At 38.7% G+C, this 21899-nt stretch overlaps 1 protein-coding gene across 4 annotated transcripts in view; it reads right to left on the reverse strand.

The window, feature by feature from the left end:
* Positions 1-21899, reverse strand: part of LOC111604680 (adenylate cyclase type 6) — a 46963-nt gene that overhangs the window by 12667 nt on the left and 12397 nt on the right. For all 4 annotated transcript variants that reach the window (XM_023322842.2, XM_023322844.2, XM_023322845.2 and 1 more), the window contains exons 3-15: positions 16052-16280; positions 15704-15991; positions 13927-14041; positions 11190-11338; positions 10515-11044; positions 6016-6461; positions 5783-5903; positions 4393-4615; positions 3629-3778; positions 3254-3375; positions 2319-2411; positions 1357-1503; positions 1090-1248 (exon numbers count right to left, since the gene is read on the reverse strand). In XM_023322842.2, the coding sequence (XP_023178610.2) occupies positions 1090-1248; positions 1357-1503; positions 2319-2411; positions 3254-3375; positions 3629-3778; positions 4393-4615; positions 5783-5903; positions 6016-6461; positions 10515-11044; positions 11190-11338; positions 13927-14041; positions 15704-15991; positions 16052-16279 (2771 nt within the window). In that variant the 5' untranslated portion in view covers position 16280. The remainder of the gene's footprint in view (positions 1-1089; positions 1249-1356; positions 1504-2318; positions 2412-3253; positions 3376-3628; positions 3779-4392; positions 4616-5782; positions 5904-6015; positions 6462-10514; positions 11045-11189; positions 11339-13926; positions 14042-15703; positions 15992-16051; positions 16281-21899) is intronic.

Genomic DNA, 21899 nt, shown 5'->3' on the forward strand with positions numbered 1-21899 from the left:
ATAGAAGCTTTGATTATTCGAATAGAGAATTTGCAAATAGGAAATCCAAGTGGCAGATGCGGTTTGGAATTATATTCTCAAGACCCACTGTAAAGAAAATGCGCTCCTGTTTAGGGAGAGCAAACTTATATATTCAGAAGTCAATTAGAATTGAAAATGCAACTCAAATTACGCCAATTATAGCTTATGTCAGCAGTCCCGCCTTAGAGTTAACTCCGCTCCTGTTTAAAGTTAAAGTAAATTTAAATAATTGCTTAAATAAACAATCAGAAATTCAACTGAAATTCAGCCAATTATATACAAAGTAAGCAATCCCGCTTTAAAGTCAACTCCGCTCCTGTTTAAAGCTGACGAATGGCAAAAATTCTGTGGCCCAAAAGTTGGCTTTAATTGCACGACAGCTGGTTGGGAGCTGACGGGGGCCGTCAAAACGGAAATGAGACAAACTTGTCAGCGGCTTTTGCGGTTGGCTGCTTGCAAGTAAAAGCTGGTTTTGGCCAAGGCAATGGATGGATAGTGGGCGTATAACCGCACGATAAGGACTCGAACTGCTTTTCATTGCATACTTGTCGGCGCGCAAACATATCAAAGCGGGTCAAAAACATAATTCTCAGCTGTCGTAAAGTGGAGCACACAGCGACCACAAAAACCATCTAACAACAAGCAGTACACAGTGACCAAGGCAAGGGATTTCACTCCTTGACTTAGCAACAGAAAATAATCAGACTAAATATGTGTTTGGGCCAAAAGACAAAAGCCAAGACATGGATTTAATGTGCTGCTCAAAGGCCAAAAAAACCAGAGAAAACGGTCTCAGCTTTGAAGTGGCTGGACGGCCATTGTCCACTAAGTAATTAACAGCCTATATATATACACATTTATGTGAAAAGAGTGTGAATTAGTTGATTATGTGGTTTTTGTATGCCCATTGAAGACCAGTAAAGGGGGTGTAAGGGTTTTATGAAAGTTCATATAGCTGCCAGGCAAAGAGCTCGCACAATTGATGTATTATTATTCTTTATATTGATGAAGATTAAGATCTAGAGCTAGAGCATACAGTACAACATTTAGCTTATTCGTTTTGCTTACCCAGGTATGCCGCCGCTCTCCATGTGATTGGCCAAAGTCACATCATTGGACCAAACATCAAATTGCCATTTGACTAGACCCAAAACACCGCAGTGCACGCGTCCCGTGTGAATGCCCACACGCATGTTCACATTCACGGCCATTACCTCGCGCACCAGGCTGCCAAAGAGAGGAGGGAGAGAGAACAAAGAAAGAGGTTGCAGTTGCAGCATGACAAAAAACATACATACACAAAGCATTCGTTGTGCTCTTTGCTGTTATACTCACGCTATGGCGTCTATCATATCGAGTCCCATTTCAACAGCGCAATGGGCATGATCCGGCCTGGGCTCTGGCAAACCGGAGACGCAGTAATAACAATCACCAAGCAGCTTTATGCGCAGACAATGATGCTCTGCAGCCAATCGATCAAAGCTGTAAAGTAAGTAACAAGAGTAGACGATAAAGTGGAGTCTGTAAGAAACTAGTTAACAATATTAAATTATGTTTTAAATCAATTTAAAGCCAAGCTCAAGCTTAATGCTCAGCCATTTAAGCGTTAAAGTGTGACCAATTAATGTCAAGGGAAAATAAGTCAAGTTTATTAATTAAAATACTAAACAGCCACACAGCGAACGCATACCTGAAGCACTTCTCAACACTGCACCTCTAAATTATGCAATTAAAAAGTTTACAAAAGCTAAGTATGCAGCATCAAAAGTTTGCTTCCCGTTGGAAACTTATAATTAGCATAGTAATAAAATTTACTATACTCTTTTGCATTGAAGTGTTAATAAATTGCTGTTAGAGCCCGGTGCTGACATCACAAGCATCAAGTGCAGCTTAGATTGAATGCCTGTGCAGCTGATTTATCGATAATTTCGTTGGTATTAAATAACACTTTTTCTCTCAGCTACTCAATAAGGCCAGAACTAGAGCCTGCACAAATTGAATGGCCGTATCATACGATACGAATCAATAAAGTGCCTAACAAACAACGGTGCCAAAATTTGGTATCCTAAGCTGCTGATGCTGCTGTTGCTGCTGGCTAGGCACTCGAATGTGCAATTAATTTGTGCCTCTGTTTCAACCAGTATCACCATTTGTTACACTGTTTGACATGGCCCCAGGCCAAGGGCAACAAGAGAGAAAAAAAATAAAAGTTGGTCCACACACACAGACAGGTTGGCCATGTCATTAAGTATGCCTACGAACTGGCCATAGACTTGGGCTATGGACTAAGGACTCACCGTGCAAATAGCTCGTTCAGTAGACGCACCAACTCCTCTGCAGTGCACTGATCCGACAGGCTAGTGAAACCGCAAATGTCTGCAAACAGGATGCTAGAACAAAAAAGAGAAATGCCAACGAAAATAGAAAAGAGTGGCCAGAGTTCATATAAAGTGCAAATATTACAGTTCTTGTTGGAGTCAAGCTAAGTTTGTTTCTGTTTGGGTGTGTGTGTGTGTGTTAGTTGCGCCGGAGGAATTCTTAAATATATTCCAACTCGTTTCCATTTAAAGCACGTTAAAGTTGGACTTTTATGGCAAATTTGTTTGGCAAATCTTTTCGGCAACTTCTTTTCGAGCTGCTTAGCCGGCTCAGCGCGTAATTTAATACATCAAATGTGTCTGCGGGGGAAAACAAAAGCAAACAGGTGCGCCCTGAAGTATGCTTTCTGCTGAGTGCGTGTGTGTATGTATGTGTGTGTGCCTATGTGCATGTGTAATTGTGTGTGCGACAGTTGGTAACGTGCAGTTGTTACTTGATATGTGTACAGTACAGACTCGATACAGCGCACAACCTTGTAGGCGTTTGTTGAAAACAAATTATAAAACATTTTGTTATGAAAGCATTATTCCTAATTAAAAAATAACAAGATTTTAACAAATTTTGCTTAAGTAAATAATTTATTTAATTAATCAAAAAGTTCCAAACTTTTTGTTGACATTTGTCAAGTTATATGGCTAAGTCAACAGCGTGCTGCCCTTTTAGCTAGGGTCTGCTGTACTTACAAATTCAATGTGTCGGGTTATGCACAAATTCTCACACACACACACTCACATGCACATGCCTTAAGCATATTTATTGACTTTGTATGCAAATAAATTTATACACGAAGCATAAGAGGCACACGCTATACGCACACACACCCACTCACTCACTCAAACACATACACACTCACCTGACATTCTCATGGCGCTGTATGTAAATCTTATGAAATTGTGTGTCACGTGGCTGGCCCGCAATATCATCCTTCATCTCCATGGCAACATGTCGCGGCAGCACCGAAAGCAGCAAACGCTCCTGCTCACACAGAGAGAGGGAGAGAGAGGGAAAGAGAGAGAGGTTGGGGTTAAACTGTCAAAAGGTTATGCCAAATGCTGCTAGATCAGCAAAAGGCAGCTGGGCGAAGCAATCAGGCAACAAGTCCTTGCCACGGCCCAATGCCCACACGCTGCCATATTCGTCACGTTTATATGTTGGCCAGCACTTAGCTGCTGGCTTTTGGCTTCGCTTTGATGTGCTTTTTTGAGCAGGTGCTTAGAGTGGAGCTCACCTGTTGTTGATTTTCGCGCTGCGTACGCAAACGCGCCTCGATGCACTGACGCGTTTCTATGAATGCCTTGCGCTGCGCCTTCTCCTTGGGCCAGTGCGTGTAAATACCTGTAAGATTCGCCAGCAACAGGGCAATGCAGGTGCACAGCAGCTGCAGCGGAAAGAGGGAGGGAGAGAGAAAGAGATAGGGAGAGTGAAAGAGAGAGGAAGTAAAATGTGTAATGGCACTAAAGGCATTAGTATCCATTTCATTGCCAGTGAACAAGCACAATAAAAGCCCAGTTACGGAACAACGCACACACACACACACACATAGGCACACCAACACGGGGAGAGCCAGACAAAGATAGAGAAGGATGGAGAGAGAGAGACGAAGCAACGCAATTTTATTCAATTTTGCGGCAATTTAATTTCATTTATTTGTGTTTTTTCACCTGTACTTTTGCTCTCTCTGCCTCTCTTCGTCTCTCTCTCTCTATGTGTGTGTGTGCTTGTTGTGTTTGTGTGTGTTATAAATGGCGCGTGCATTTTATGCGAATTTATTATCACGTGCGCTGCCATAGCTACGCACGCCCGACCTTTCAGGCCATTAAAGCGCTCGCCTTAACAACGCTTTTCAGTCCATTGTCACGCCCACACACGGCCACGCCCACATGCGTTTGCGGCTTTTGTCAAAGCAGTGCTGTTGATGGATATGCCTGGCCATTTGATTTGTGGCAGCCACAAACAGTTGCAACAGCGTGGCAGCATTCTGCTGCGATTTACCTCCTGCCAGGACAAATGCGTTTCCATTTGCTCCCGCTGCTCCAGGTCCATCGGCTGCTGCTGCTCCAGCTTGTCGAGCGTGTATTGTGTACGCAGACAGGTGTACAGATGCGTGCCACTGAGCAACATGCCACCGATGAGCGACTCACGCAACCGCAGCGGCAGCATTGTGTACGTCATGTAGATGAGCACAATGCAACAGGCGCTGCCATTAAACGATTTGCTGCAAGAAGTTGCGGTAGAAGAAGTTTTAATTAAGATAAAAGCCCAGAGAAAGCCTTGCCCAGGGGTGCCTAGTTTCGATTGAACTGTTTGCTTTGCTTGCTAGTCTTAAAGCTGCTCGAAATTGATGAGTCTTAAGTGTGGGTGAAATGCAAAGTTCTTGAGTGAAATAAACTCCTGCAACATAGCCTTGCCTCAGGTATCATCAGTTCTTCTTTATCAATCTGGCTGCCTGGCTTAAAGCTTCAGCAAACTAAACTTCAAGATTAGCTAAAAGTTACAGATTTTAATTCATAAGCTAAGCAGCCTGCCTGTATCTCTTTATCAGCAGATATTGAATTAAAGAAGGCGCAGCAATTGGTGTCTACAATACTTTTAGAGTATTTAAATCCTGATAAGTCATTTGCAGCTGCACGAAATTAAAGTGCTAAAATTTAGATACAGAGCTAAAACTTCTTTAATTTGTAAGCAGAGCCAAAGCTGTTCATAGGGTATTATTTGTTTTTTTGCTGGAAGCTGATGTCTTGATCTCAGTCTATTTTTGAGTTTATATTTTAAGAAGTTGCTTAGCTTTAAGACTAAAAAAATTGAAGAGTAGCAAAAGACTTAGCCAAAGTATTTAAGGTTTTATCTTGAGCTTAAATTAGGGCATAAAGAAGAACTCGGCCAGACTACATTTTAAGCCTATCTGAAAACACTTTAGTTTGGCCAGTTTGTCTGCTAGTTCAGCAACCTCATAGAGATTTTAGTGATTCAGCAGCTTTGACAAATATTTGAAATATTTAATTCCAATCTCAAGTTCGCTTTGGACGAAGCTTGTATATATTCCAGATTTCTAACTAGAGCTACCTAAGCAGATACCTACGCCAAATCTACCCTTAAGTTTAGCCAATATATCTTAATTGATTACTAAGCTTCCAGCAAATGGTCAAATATCTCATAAATATGTAGCCACGATCTATCATATACACAGCATCGAGCGAAATGCTTTAACTTATTGTTTGTCTAATGTATTTGCTGCTTGGCCGGACAGCCTGATGTTTGGCTTTGTTCTCATCTAATTTTCGGACGCCGTGAAACGCAATTAGCGTGCCGCAGCTGATGATGGCTGATGATTAATTTTTGGCTGCCTGGCAGCAGCTGTGAGTTTCCGACCCCCTTGACAAACCTTGGCTGCAGCACGTAGCTGACGGCAACTTCAATGGCCAGAAACGTGCCCAATATGACATAAGAGACGAGCACCAGAAATATTTCATTCATCGCCGGCTTGGACAGTATGCAGAGCAGAACTAGATGATAAAGAAAAAGAAGAATAAGAGCAGATAGGTATAGCGAGAGAGAGCGCAACAATTAATATACAATTGACAACAATTTGTGGCAAACACTCGAGCTTGAACTCACATGCATAGACGATGCCACAGATTAGCATGACAATGAGAAAGACGAGCACGGCGTCATCGATTTGCATGAATATCGAGTAGAAAACATGCGTGTAATCCAATGAACTCTCCAAATTACCAGTTAAGCCAAATATTTCACTTTCTATCGGCTCATGTGGCGCGTTCTGCTGCTGTTCCACCTTCTCCTGTTGCTGTTGCTGCGTGGCATTCGCATCGGCAACGCCATCAAACGGCGTCAATTTGAACACTTCAGCACGTGCCTGGCGGCGACTGAAGGGCAAATGCTGACGATTGTTATCATTGTAGTCGCGCAGCCCCATAAAGCGTTTAATGCCACCATCATTATCGTCATCGACATCATCATCGGCATCGGCTTCAGCTCCAGCAGTTGCCTCATTCACTTGGTCAATCAGTTGTTTCTGCTGCTGCTGCATGCCTCGTTTGTATCTGAATGGTAGGCGTCGAGCGGGCGTGGCACAGGTGTATTAGTTGATAAGTGAAAGAAAACAGAAAAACAAAAATGAAATGTATAAAAAGACGACTATGCACGACTGTGCAATACTCGCTTTAAGTTGAGTATTTTTCATTTGTGGAGTCTAGGAATAGACGAAGCTGTTAGAGAACTTATAGTATTACAGTTGTATATACGAGCCCCAACCACTATTAATTCGAACAGCATGTTTTTTTTGCAGTGCGCAATGTTTAACACACTATATTATCAATACTACTAAAGATAACACATACCAATGCATTTCGTCTCAAAGAGAATTTTATTCTCTTCACGACGAAAAAAAAAGTTTTGCTCTATTTCCAACAACAACAAAAATATGAGTAATTTATTCAAACGGTTTGCTTAAGAGATAAGAAAAAAGTGACCACTATTAATTCGAACGCGGCGTAAGCTTACCTTAATCTCAAGAAGAGCAAAACAAAAGCAACTAATGTAACGGAATCATTATCTAGTTATGATCTGCAAATAATGTCACAATACAGCATGCAAAAAAATTTTAGAATTGCTGCAGATCAGTAGAAGTTTAGCAACGATGGTTCGTGGTAAACCTATTTCTAAAGAAATCAGAGTATTGATTAGGGATTATTTTAAATCTGGAAAGACACTTACGGAGATAAGCAAGCAATTAAATTTGCCTAAGTCGTCTGTGCATGGGGTGATACAAATTTTCAAAAAAAATGGGAATATTGAAAATAACATTGCGAATAGAGGCCGAACATCAGCAATAACACCCCGCGACAAAAGACAACTGGCCAAAATTGTTAAGGCTGATCGTCGCCAATCTTTGAGAAATTTGGCTTCTAAGTGGTCGCAGACAATTGGCAAAACTGTCAAGCGAGAGTGGACGCGACAGCAATTAAAAAGTATTGGATATGGTTTTTATAAAGTATGTTTTGTTATTACCTGTGCATCGTACCCAATAACTTACTCGTAATCTTACTCGTAGGCCAAGGAAAAACCCTTGCTTACGCTTCGTCAAAAAAAGAAGCGTTTGCAATGGGCTCGGGAAAGGATGTCTTGGACTCAAAGGCAATGGGATACCATCATATTCAGCGATGAAGCTAAATTTGATGTTAGTGTCGGCGATACGAGAAAACGCGTCATCCGTAAGAGGTCAGAAACATACCATAAAGACTGCCTTAAAAGAACAACAAAGTTTCCTGCGAGCACTATGGTATGGGGATGTATGTCTGCCAAAGGATTAGGAAAACTTCATTTCATTGAAGGGACAGTTAATGCTGAAAAATATATTAATATTTTACAAGATAGTTTGTTGCCATCAATACCAAAACTATCAGATTGCGGTGAATTCACTTTTCAGCAGGACGGAGCATCATCGCACACAGCCAAGTGAACCAAAAATTGGCTGCAATATAATCAAATGGAGGTTTTAGATTGGCCATCAAATAGTCCAGATCTAAGCCCAATTGAAAATATTTGGTGGCTAATGAAAAACCAGCTTCGAAATGAGCCACAAAGGAATATTTCTGACTTGAAAATCAAGTTGCAAGAGATGTGGGACTCAATTTCTCAAGAGCATTGCAAAAATTTGTTAAGCTCAATGCCAAAACGAGTTAAATGCGTAATGCAGGCCAAGGGCGACGTTACACAATTCTAATATTAATTAAATTATTGTTTTAAGTATGATAGTAAATCACATTACGCCGCGTTCGAATTAATAGTGGTCACTTTTTTCTTATCTCTTAAGCAAACCGTTTGAATAAATTACTCATATTTTTGTTGTTGTTGGAAATAGAGCAAAACTTTTTTTTCGTCGTGAAGAGAATAAAATTCTCTTTGAGACGAAATGCATTGGTATGTGTTATCTTTAGTAGTATTGATAATATAGTGTGTTAAACATTGCGCACTGCAAAAAAAACATGCTGTTCGAATTAATAGTGGTTGGGGCTCGTATACAGTGTCTATCATTTCGATCATGATATATAGAGAGGAGGCTTAGTAAGAAGTCTGTAATAATGTTTGACTTTAGCCTTAGATATATCATTTAATCTCATTATTAGAGTAGGACTTCAATGACTCTATAAGTAAATGTTGTAAATTTATAGCTTCTAACTAGCCTCTATATTATGACAGATATATCTAGTATTATTCTATGATCCATAGCTAAATTTATTTCGATTAAATACATTTTCTTGACTGTGTTATATGGTTGGGACAGATTTAAAATATATCTAGTTTTGCTATATCATCTTAGCAATATATTCGAAGTACCTAACTATAAGATTGTTTTAGCAACAAATGCATGAATCTTTATAGAATACATCAGCAAGAAAGAATACATCAGCTTTAAAAATAAAGAGTAACTGGCTCTCGAAATTCCAAATGTAATCAGCTGTATATGAGCACATACAAAAATGTTAAGTCCCTAACTTTCACTCAGACAAACAAACAAAGAAACCCCACTTTCTCACGCCGAACGGGCATAAAAAACAATTTCTATACGCATATCAATAAGTCTGGCATTAGCTTGGCCCAACTCAATGCAAACACAACGCAACACTATCCATCTTGATGGCTCGAATAAATATATATATAACACACACACATATATATATACAAATATAAATCGAATCGAGATGGAAATTCCTCAACTCGCATGTGGTCCAAGTTACGCGCATTTTTATTGATGTATTTGTTGACTTTGTTTATTGCTTTACAAATATTTTGCGTGGCTTTTTGTTTGTCTGTTTGTTTGCTTTATTGTTGGCAATTTCTTGTCTCGGCTGCGATTTGTTATTGAAAATTGGCCAATTCTAAATTTAACTTCACAGAAAACCCCATTTGAACGCGTAAAGAGCGGCGTAGCACACTTTTATGGGCGCAGATTGAATTTGGAGGCCTGTCAGGTCAAAGAGGCGTATGCGTAATGCGTGTCTGGACTCGCTGCTGGCAGTTGGCAGTTGTTTGCATAACGCGCCTGTCAAAATGCCAAAGCCAACCGCTAACTGAGTAAAGCGCCAGGCACTTCCTGGTGCCACCTGCCAGCTAACCAGCTGTGAGGCCTGCAATTGATTGTAGCCAGTGTTGCCAAGCGTTCGACAAGCATTTCACTAAGCTTCAATATTGATAAGGAATAATCAATTTTATCTAAACTGTGCGTAGTAAGTCTCTTTTAGTGGAAACATTTTTGCATACAGAATCAAGTCTAGGCTTTAATATTTCAAATTATCGATAAATTTATCGATCACAAGTGTAGTTTAACATTGTTTTATTTAAAGTTCAATTCTGTTATCACTTTAAAATATATTGATTTTTGATAATAAGTAAATATGGACTACTTCATTAATTCAGCCTACGTTAATTTGAGAATTTTGCAGTTAATCGATAACGATAACGAAACATAACACATTTCATTTTGTAGTATTAATTCAATTTGAAGTTAGAATTTTCATTTTGAAGCTTAAGCATAAGCAACTATCAATAAAATGTTGGCAACTCTGTTCTTAAATATTTTAATTTGTTACCAAATATAACTCAATTAAACAATCAAATTGCTAAAATAGATGTATAACTTTCTGAAATTATAAGTTTTGTCCTTTCAATCAGAAATGTTACATTAAAATAGGTGACAACTCTTTCCTAATTTTTTGTTACCCAAATATCGAAAATAATTAAAGGTAAAGTTATGTGACAATTAAAATCAGAATTGCTTGCAAATAAACTTTTTTTTAAATAGGTGGCAACTCTATTACTAACGGTTCATGAACTGTACCATCAAAATACTTGTTGAATACCAAAACAATAAATATGCATTAGTTATTATAGTGTATAATAAAGCTTCACATTCACAAAGAAACGTTATCATATTTTATACTAAATTCCAGCTCCGAGGCTTTGCTTCAAAATCATAAAGAAAAGTTGCCCCGTAAATAACACTAGACTCTTAGAACGCTCAACTTGCAAATAAACCTGCCAAGTCTGATTAACAATTGCCTATAAAAAAGGTGGCAACGCTGCTGCCCACTCACCTGGCACGATGCTGATGCTGATGCTGTTTGTAGCGATGCTTGTGTAGGCGTCGATAATGCTTACGCTTTTGCCGACGTCCCAGCCACTGCTGCCCTCGCTTGGCGGCAACTGCTGTCCGCTGTGCCGCATTAGCGTTGCGGCGAATGCCATTTGGAATTTGCACAGTGTTCAGCGCTGCCAGACTGTCAATGGAAACCAAACGCCGATGATGGCTCATTTGCTTTGCAGGCTGTGGCGAGGGTGGTGATGGTGGTGCTGTTGGCGGTGCTGCAGGTGCAGCTGTTGCTGTGGCCGTCATAAAGTGCGTAACATTTTCGCTGTTCGTGGCATTCGAGTCGAGCTGCTGAGCCGCCAATCGAATCGTTGCGGATGTCAGCCCTGTGGCCGGTTGGCTGCGACGTAACTGGAGCGTGGTGTACACCAGCTGGGTGCAGGATAATGCCAAAATCAACGTTAGCAATAGGCCCAGAATGTGCGTCGTATTACTTTGATTCATTCGTAGAAAATAACGCTGATAGAGCATTTCCACCTGGCAAACGGACGACAAACAAATGGAAATCGTGAGGACTTTCAGCTCTTTCAAGCGAAAATGTAAATTTTGAGCCTCGGCATTGAGTTGTCAATTTCCATTTGGTAGCTTGGTCAAATATATATTTGGAATGTAAGCTGCTTACCTGCAGATTCTTGAACTGATGCGTCGAGCAGAGACGCAAAATGATGCGATTCAAACGATACCAAAATGAGATGCTTGGACTGCCCGCCTGAATGCCCGTGGTGCTTGGATTGTTCGCTTCCACATTGCTTCGGCCATCGGCTGCATCGGCTGAAGGAAAGCAGATAGAGCGAGAGAGGGAGAGAGAGAGAGAAGAGAGGGGAAGAGGGAGTTAGTTCAAGTCTTAGTTGTCGCAAGTGGTTCGAATGAACTAGAGCTTAGAGCCTAGCTGTCGTCATTGTTTTGTGAACCTGAGTTTGTACTTCAAGATTCACTTTTTAGATATAGATGGATTTAGTTAGCGTGATCTTAAATGGAAGTGGTCTCAATGAGCTGTAGATGCAGGCTCAATTTGACGGGAGCTCTTAGCTAATCGCTCATTTCACCACTAGTTCAGTTAGCTGTTGTTTCAATGAAATTCGAGAAACTAGTTCAGTTTGATGATTCACTTAAATTGCTACTTTGAGAGTTATTATTGATGTATAAATGATACTCAGGCATTTATAAACGCTATTGCGCGTAGATCAGTGACAAACTAAAAAAAATTTAAACTAGACTTGGTACTTACTCTGATAGAGTTCTTAAATGCACTAGTTCTAATTACACAAAGTTATATAAAATTAACTTTGAACCGTTGAACTTGAACTACAAAGGCATAAACATGCATTTACAAATATTAAGTGATATCTTGAGCAACTACTAAAAGAGTTTGATACCTAAAGATAAGTAGGGTAGAATGTAGAGTATTAATTAGGAAAACTCTTTCACATTTTAGATCTAGGATAGGTGGCTTTTTAAGAAACCCTTTACTAACTCAGCAATCTCAGCTATTTTATACTTCAAATACATTCACTTAATCTTATCCCCTAAAATTTATAAATGTTTTTTTTTAATATTTTCAATAATTTCAAATTCTAAGAGGATTAATTGCATACTTCAAAGTCGTTAGCCGGAAATCCTTAACATTTAATGGATTTTCAAAGAGAAAGTCAAACGTTCACTCCTTCAACTTCAAGCTAATTACACAATTACATTATTGCCAAGAATAATTAGCATTTGAGCTTCAGTCATGTGTCAAATGTGCATGAAATGAAAATGGAAATGAAATATTTGTAATTTCTGTTTGCTGTAATTGGCTAACAAAGCTAACGGATAACAACAATCGTACATGCATTTATACATATTTATATATATAAATACATAGTTATTTGTTTTCACAATGGTTTTATTACATGCCAGCAATTGTGAATTGAAATAGAAATTTTTCAAATTGCATTCTGATGAGATTTTCGATTGCCACATTCACAGTTAATAATGCTTTACCGCTGAGCGAGAGCTGCGTTTGGCATTGTTAAATATATAAATTTACATGTGTTTTGGTATATGGATAGCTGGCAATTGGCAACTGGCAACTTGCAACTTGTGGCTGCAGCACAATCCTGATATGCATTGGCAAAATGGATTCGCTTATCGTCCTTTTGCCTTTCACATTGTTGTAGCTCGTTTTGAATGCATTGCACAATGCCATAAAATGTTGTAAAATCGTTTCTGACTGACCCCCATAAAACCGAACACACACACACACACACACGCACAACAATGCGTATATTTTCTTATATGTTTTTTGTGTACATTCTCATGCATCAATAAATAAATGCCAAACGTGATTATGTAAATTTCTATAGAAATCTCTGTGCATATACACACATATATACACGAGTTTACCATATCAAAAACATGAGCCACGTTCTTTGCCAGCTTTTCGCCCTATTCAATATGCCACTGTGGCCGCTTCATAGAAAATAAATGAGAATCTTGCAGCGAACGGGTGTTAACGACTGTATATTACGTGTTTTCTGTGTGTAACGACGTAATACGTGTGTTGTACACGGCGAACAGTGATTGTCAAAGATTGATGTATAGTTTAAATGAAAATTTTAAAATATATGGTCACCCCATCACTGAAATTATTACCTCTATGTAGCTTAGCTATTGATTTATAGAGTCAAAATCTCACTTGGGCCAGCTAAAAGCGAAAAATCTTTTTTTATTTAAAAATTTGTTCACCTTAAGTTGGACTAAGTAAATTTTGGTCACTCCAATTCTAAAACTGAGATACACGTTAGGCTTTGGGCAACGAATATTTAAATGAAACTAAAGCGAAGCTTTTTGCCCTATTTATTCCCAAATTTGGTCAACCCAATCTAATTTACTTACAGGCTCATCAATTGTTGTTCACATTTGAATACTCTAGCTTTTGCAGTGGAGAAATTGAATTATTCTACATAGACCAGATATACTTAGACAGAAACTTCTTAGCTCAATGTGCTCTTCACTCAAAATTTGTTCACTCTAGAGCTTAAGCTGAAGAAGCCCGTATACCCGTTTCACTACTTGAGCGAGCATAATAGAGTAAAAGAGACAGAGTAAGACATATAAAACTGACAGACAAGGCCACCTACCAAGCAGGCAGCTACCTACCGCAGCCCGCAGAGGCCAGGCTGTCTAAATATTGGATAACTGAAGCTGAGAAGCTGTCTCGTCAAATGCAATACGACGACAATGACAATCAAGTTGTGCGATTCGAGTCAGCTATTCGATCAGGCTAACATATGTGTTGGCATTTTGATTAGCCATGTCCAGGGCGTCTCATTACATGCTCAGCGTTAGCTACGTTTTGTTATTCTAGTGCTACTCACATTGCTGCTGCAGCAGCTGTGCCTCGTCCCGTTGATAGATCATCGGACTGTGGCAGGTGGAGCTCGAGTTGGTTGAATCAATCGACTCGTCAATGTTGCAGCGCGTGATGCCAGCCTGTAATAAATATGAAAGATAACTATGGCAATAAAATATACGGTTTCATTAGAGTAAGCTGCATGCTTAACAAATATTAAGTATACGTCCCATACATTCCATTTAAGCTTCAGCTACTGTTAAACTGCTTCGTTTTTCAGTTCAGTTCTATTCCACGAGGCATCTTTAAATAAATTGCCGCCCATTTGGCGTGCCACGCCCACACACACACTCTCTCAATTGCCGTCGCTTTACGCTGCTTCGTGCCATAAACATTTTCAATTGACTCTCGACAGCTCTGGCGAGCACTGAACGCAAATTCAAATACAGTGAATACTCGAACAGCTCCTATTTTTATCTGGTAGAAATTCTATTATCCCTTATCTATCTATCTACTATCTACTACATCTACTATTTATTTTTATAAAAACTAAAGTTAGAAATGTCTTGGCGCTAGCTCTAGCAGCTAACTACTGCCAGCTAGTGTGGAATATCCGACTGTCAATTACCCTTTACCTAGCGTTAAGTTAATTCTTTTATATTTTGAACTTTAACTGTTGAATTATGGCAATTAATGCCTTCAACTGTTGAGCTTGCTCTAGTTGGAAGTATCTGATACATATCTGGCCACAATTTTATTATTACAAATAGTCAAAACTTCTCCGTCAAAACTGATTAAGCCTTGGTGGAAATTATAACACATAGAACCAATATATATCCTACCAGCGACTAGTTGGCTTCTCAAGTACCCAATTTTTTTATTCCTATCAATTATGTTAAGATTTTGAGATATGCAAGCTGCTGCAAAGTACTGAAAAGTATCCGACTGAATAATATCCTGCAATATTTTATCAAAATTGCTTCTCTTGGAATTAAGAGAAATTCGAAGCATATTAGTCTTGAAAGTCTTAAATTCTATAACATATATACTATAAGCTATGTGCTATATATACTATATTCATATTTGTTATATATATTATATTCATATTTCATATCAGATATGCTTTCAGCTGCTTTTCAACTTGGATGATCTGTACACATTTTTTAGCAAATGTATTTTATACATTCCATATTAATAGAATATATGACTAATATTGAAAATGAATTGAAATATGGAATATACGTTCACTCAAGTTTGTTACTACTGTAGACGCCAACACACATGCTCAATATTGTAAAGTGGACCCTTGTGCATGCAGACAATATTCCACTTTCCATGTGAGTTTTGATGCGTGTGTCGTAGTATGTGTGTGTGTGTGTGCAGGCTTGTTAGCCTCAGCTAAAGGTGTTAACTTTTTCTCAAGTGTTGTTAAGAAAGACAACAACAAAAGCAGCTTCAAAGCTGCGTCTAACAATGCATAAACTTTTAGCATAAATGCTGAGACTCAATACAATTCCCTTGCCTACGTTTCCAGACCTCTCTATAAGCCTCCTTTACATCCTCGCCATTGACTCCTTCACTTAGCCCTCCCTGCATCATTTAGCTCTCCCTTTTTGCCAATGAAATTGTATTTTAATTTGTCTTATGGCCAAATCGAATTAAATATTTAAATCGTACAGTCAGTTGGGTCTTGCCTGTCCATTAGGCGGGCAAATTAATTGATGCCAAAGCCAGAAAGCAACGAATCCTACTCCCACTAGCACACCCACCCCTCGCTCCCACTCTCAATCCAATCTGCTTACCGCAATCAGGCTGCTGCTAACCATTGCTTTGCCTCCCTTGGCGCTGGTATTGAAATGTTCGATCACCTCCCAATTGGATTTCTTTGGCGTCGATGGCTGTGTCAGCGGATGCGCCAGTCCAGATGGTGAGCCAGCTGCGGATGAGTGCCCAGGTACATGCAATTCCATCGAGGCTTGCGTGCTGCCGGCACCGCTGCCCGCCTGCTTCAGTGATGCGGAGCGACTAAAGAATTTGCGATGTTTGCCCGCTCCGCCGACTGCTCCGCCCACTCCCACTCCCGCCGTTTCCTGCAATTGGAATAGCTTGTGGCATTGGATTGTGGTTTTAGTGGTTGTCCACTTGCTTACCTCCTTGCTGGCAGCCAGACTGCCACCTACGGCTCCAGCGCCATGTCGCATGCCACGCAATGAGAGACGTTTCGACCATTCCCGTTTCTGGCTCTCCGACGACAGCGAACGAAAAATGTGCGTCGATGCTGGATTGGTGACGGTGTTGCCAGTCGTGGCGGTGCTAGTGGTGGTGGCGGTAGTATTGATGGCGCTGCTGTTGCTGTTGCCGTTGCCAGTGGCACTCATGCTGCAAGTGTATAGAGGAAATTATTGTAAGTATTTGTGTATAATATAGAGTAGCTACACTCAAGGAAAACTCGACTGCTTAGCAAAGATAAAAATAAATTAAATATATATTTTGCTTGAACTTGGAATATAGAATATATTTAATATATGTTCGATATGTAATATATATTTTTCTTATATTTTTATTTTATAATCTAAGTCCAGAATTATAGAAATTTTATTTAACATAATATAAGATTTGTGCTGATTCTCTGCTTAGCTTTAAGGTAGATGTTTAGCTTGCTGTCGCTGTTAATTTACCATTAAAATTCTTTAAAAATAAAATGCGTTTTCTTTAGCCACAAAGTTTGAAAGTTAGAAATTCTCAGGGCTTTTCTTTTAAAGGTTTTTATTCTCCAAAGAGTTGAAGATACTTAAGCAAAGATTATTTCTTGGTAAATTTCTCTAGGTGTGATTCGAGTGAGAGGGGTAGAGAGAGTAAGAATAAGAGAATAAGGGAGATACTGTGCGAGAGCGAGAGAGAGATTCATTTATAACTTTCTCAACTAAATCTTTATACTTCGTCACTTCATTACTTTTTTGCCAAGTGTATAGAGCATGGTTTTTTGTGGGAAATTGATTTTCATTTTACATGCTAAAGAAGCGCGCTAATTTCCAAACAAATTGCCAATTTTTCTGGTTTTTGCTGGTTTGAGAGGCAGTGACTGAAATGGCATTAAAACAATAAATTCGATTTCGGCCCAAAAGTGACAAGAAGGAAAAGAGGCCCAGCAACAACAACCGTAACAACTGAGCAAACAAGAACAAAAACGCCCACGCCTACGCCAAAAAGTATAACGGAACAATTTCTAACGTCGCGTAAGGCCAAATAACGTAACGTAACGTAACGTATGTACATTTGAGGCCGGCCCACTTAAGTCTTCGCGAAATGCGCGCCAAACACGCGAGGCACAAGATATAGACGAGGTGGGGGCAGGGCGAAGGGAGGCAGAGCTGTTTGATTGGGTTTCCACTGCAAGAGAAGAGGCGACAGAGCGCGGGGGAGAGGCTTAAAGCGGCAGCTCAGAGCTCAATGGAAAACTCGGCACAGGTTGGGCCGTTCAGTTTTCAGTTTACAGTTTACAGGTTCTCAGCTAGGGCTTTAAGAGTAACAACAAAAACACAAAAATGGCTAAGTGAAATTTTGTAACCTGTAAAAAGAAAAGCTGAAGCAGCTCTAAAAATAAATATGAAATTAAGCTTGTAACTGAAATAAGAAATCTAAAATGTAAATTAAGTAGGAGCTAATAATTGCAATGAAGATAAAGTTCAAGTTGTGAAGGGAGCTATGAAACATAGTCGAGCTTGAGAACTGTGGAGAGTGCTCGACTTGGAGCTACCGTGAACTCTTTCATGCGCTGGGGGCTGGGTTATCGGCAAATAATTGTTAAAAGTGATTGTTCTAGTTGGACTGTCTCAGTTCAGAGCTTGATTATGACATCTCTATGTGCCTATTGGCCAAATATTGCGGGAAGTGGGCGTGTGGAGGTATACCATATACGAAATCTGAGTTCTTAATTCAATTTGATAGCTCTAGCTTTTATTCAAGCTGCTGAGTCTAATTAGTTTATTTTGCGTACCCCAAAATTTATTGAACTTGGAAGAATGTTTTGTCAAGTTCTTCAAAATGTTGCTACATTCGATATAAAATTGAGAATTAAGCCAATATTATGTCAATTTAAGGCGTTCGAACTATAGTCAGAGTTTATCAACAGTATTTTCTAGTCGCTTAAGCAATTTCCTCTAATTATTAAAGTTATTTATGTCTAACAAGGCTCTAGACACTGCTGCCGCTGCCGCCGCCTGCAATAATCAAGTTTCTTAATTAGAAACTATTTGAAAGCGAAATCTAATCCAATATAATGAACTGTTATTCACCTTAAATGGCAATGAACTAAAGCAGCAGCTTCAGTTCGTCTACTTCTAGTTAATTTACTTTACCTAGGCGCCATAGACAGCAATTAAAGTAGCTAAATTGAGATTTGCTGCGTGCTCAACATATGCCCATGCACATTTATAAACCTAAAGCCGCGACTCTTCGGTTTTATGGACGCCTAAGTCTGAGCACTTTTCCATAACGACTTTCTTGAAGCGCATAACAGTAAACTGTGCCACAGACAACAACAAAAACATCAACGAACAACAAACAAACAATGCAAAGGCAAAGGCAAAGGAGCAGAAGTTTTTCCTCCTTTTTTAATTTTCTTTTGCTTTTTTGGCCGCATTATTGGGGCAGAGTTTGAAGTCTCAAAACAGTTTGCCTACCTTTTGTTTTTAGCTACTCTGCACATATATATATATGTATATATATATATATATAGGGATCGACTGTGGGGAGGTGGTTACGTGTATGCTCAAGTGCCGGCCGCCGGCATAAATATGTCAAAAACAACGCGCTATAAACAAATTGTTTTGTTGCCAAAAAGCGAGAAAAACAAGTGAAAATTGAATAAGAAAATCGAAAAAGCAAAAAAATGACAGGTACAAATATTGACATATGATCGACTGCATAATACTCGTTTAAGTGCTAAAATTATTCAAGCCATTTGAGCTAATCAATGCACTTTGAGTCCACAGCCAACAGCTAAGTATGCCCATAAAAACAAGCTGAGAAGAACCTTTACGAGCCTGAATTAATCACTTAAGATGAAGAGCTAAAGCAGCTCTGTGGAACTGTATTTGACAAGTGTTACAGTTGTTGTCAAACTACGCCCTGCTGAGATACAAAATTTCAAATCTCTAGCAAGCCCCACAAGCCAATATACTCCTTTACACTTAAAGAACGCGTATTATGAAGCGAAAACAGTCAGTCAAGTAGCTATTATATTACACGGGTAGCTGCTGAGGGCGGGCTGTGCCACAATTTTCCTCATTTTGCTCGACATTTCGTGGAAACTCAAGATTAGTCACTGAACGAAACGTTTTGCAACACTTTCGCTGTTCAACCAATTGGAATGCCATTCAAAGTATTTTCCCATTGTTGAAAACTCATGCCACCCACTGCGCTACTTTTGCCAGCAGACCAACACCAACCTGCCCCACCCTGCCGTGCTGCGCCCTACCTCAAACACAAGCCAGAAATATATATATTTGTGTAATTAAAATTGAAAGTGCTCCAAAAAAGCGCCCAATATATAAACGGATAGACTTGGGCTCAATGGAAAACAAACTTGGCCAAAAGAATATTCATATTCGAAGGTCAAAGTTCAAAGATACGCAATTAAATTTAACAACTGTCTAGATATATATTTATGTACATATATATCACGCAGCAATTTAACAAATACAATAGAAAACTTTCAATTAAAATATGCCAAGAGCTGAGCAAAGGCAAGCTAAAGTAATGTGAATAGCCCAAAACGACTGAGCAATGCTCTGTTTATTGATTCAAGTTGGATTATAATAAAAAATTGAATTGTTGTTTGAAAAACTTTCAGTGTAAAGCAGCCGCTGGCCAACTATTGAAATTGAAATAAAATTGTATATATTAAAAAACATATAAATAGCCGCAAAGATCTTTAAAATGATATATAGGAAATAGATCTAATGGAATACTCTAATAAATTAGATATATATGCACCTTTCACACTTTTTATCTGGATCCACTGAAAAGAGCAGGTGAAATACACAGATATTCGATGATTGGCTAAGATTTATAGAACATTTCGATATTTTGACTTTCAGCTAGACAAGAATATATAGATTATAGAAGATATATGATGTAGACAGAAAAATTCAATTCCTAGTTAAATAAGTGTTTGTCTTTTATAATTCAAGCAGTAAATATTTTCGCTTAAGTAGAAATGATCTAACGAGAAAAGCATCTTGTTAGAGGCTTGTTGATTAATGTGTATGAAATTTTAATTTTTCAGAATTACCTAACTAGAAAAAATGTTATAGCCAAAGTCTTATTCAATATTGAAACTGATTTTTCCATTTCTACTTTCATTTTGTTTGAATTTAAGCTTTCAAAAAAGCATTACTCATTCCACTGCTGAGAGTTCGAGTTCCTTTATATATATTTAAACAATCTTTAAGTCTCCATCTTTAATAGTTTAGTCAAAGTACACCCTTCCAAGCTGTCGACAAGCAAAATGAATATTTATATGAAAAAAAAGCGAACACTTGAGATAAATATTTAATTTTGTCATATGAAATATGCAAAAGTTGAAGCATGAATGCTCGACTTTTCAGCAGCACCTCTAGAGCCAAGTTATTTTTAGGAGCTAGTTTGGCAAGAGAAGGGAGGGAGAAAGAGAGACAATAAGGGATATGACTTGAAGTTTGCAACTAGCTCACTCAAACATTTTCAGTTCTTTGGCATATGCTAAATTGGCAACTGCTTTACAGCAGCTAAGAACACATCTTTTATGGCTTGTTGTAGTTGCCGGTTGCCAGTTGGCTGTTGGCAGTTGTCATTCGTCTGCTGCCTGTTGCCTGTTGCCAGTTACCAGTTGCTAGGCATCACCATTGTCATCCTTGGCTGCCATTTAACATTGAGCTCTGAAGTTCAAAAAAAAAGAAGAAAACTCTGTCAGCTTTTTAGCATAATCGCAGCATAAGCCTCCACGACGCGGCAACAATCACGAAATCAAGCAGCTGATTTAATTAGCCAAGCAATGGCCAGAATTAACAAGCAATTGAATTGCTTTGAGTGTTGGACTAGCAGATACCCTTTAAATTTCATGTTATATGTGATAATATCACTATCATATTTAGCATTAGCATTAGCATTATCATTATCATTATGATTAGCATTAGCATTAGTATTAGGATTAGCATTATTATTATGATTAGCATTAGCATTATCATTATCAACATCTTTATGATTAGCATTAGCACTAGCATTAGCATTAGCTTCGCATTGACATTAGCATTAGCATTAGCATTAAAATTAGCATTAGCATTAGCATTAGCATTAGCATTAGCATTAGCATTAGCATTAGCATTAGCATTAGCATTAGCATTAGCATTAGCATTAGCATTAGCATTAGCATTAGCATTAGCATTAGCATTAGCATTAGCATTAGCATTAGCATTAGCATTAGCATTAGCATTAGCATTAGCATTAGCATTAGCATTAGCATTAGCATTAGCATTAGCATTAGCATTAGCATTAGCATTAGCATTAGCATTAGCATTAGCATTAGCATTAGCATTAGCATTAGCATTAGCATTAGCATTAGCATTAGCATTAGCATTATGATTAGCATTGGCACTAGCATTAGCATTAGCATAAGCATTAGCATTAGTATTAGCATTATCATTAGCTTTATTATTATCATTATAATTATGATTAGCATTAGCATTAGCATTAGTATTAGGATCATTATTATTATTATTATTATGATTAGCGTTAACATAAGCATTAGCATTAGTATTGGCATTATCATTATCATTATTATTATCATTATCATTATGATTAGCATTAGCATTAGCATTAGAATTATGGTGAAATGTGCTTGCATATACAAGGCAATGCTACTTGATGTTGCCTATTGTGGGTACTGAAATAGTAATTCTTGTCCCTGGTAGCTTAAGTTGATGCACCGCTCCACGATTGGCCCCACTAAATAGGGTC

The sequence above is a fragment of the Drosophila hydei genome, unplaced genomic scaffold (assembly GCF_003285905.1).
Source record: "Drosophila hydei strain 15085-1641.00,03,60 unplaced genomic scaffold, DhydRS2 tig00000283-arrow-arrow-pilon, whole genome shotgun sequence".
NCBI lineage: Eukaryota > Metazoa > Arthropoda > Insecta > Diptera > Drosophilidae > Drosophila > Drosophila hydei.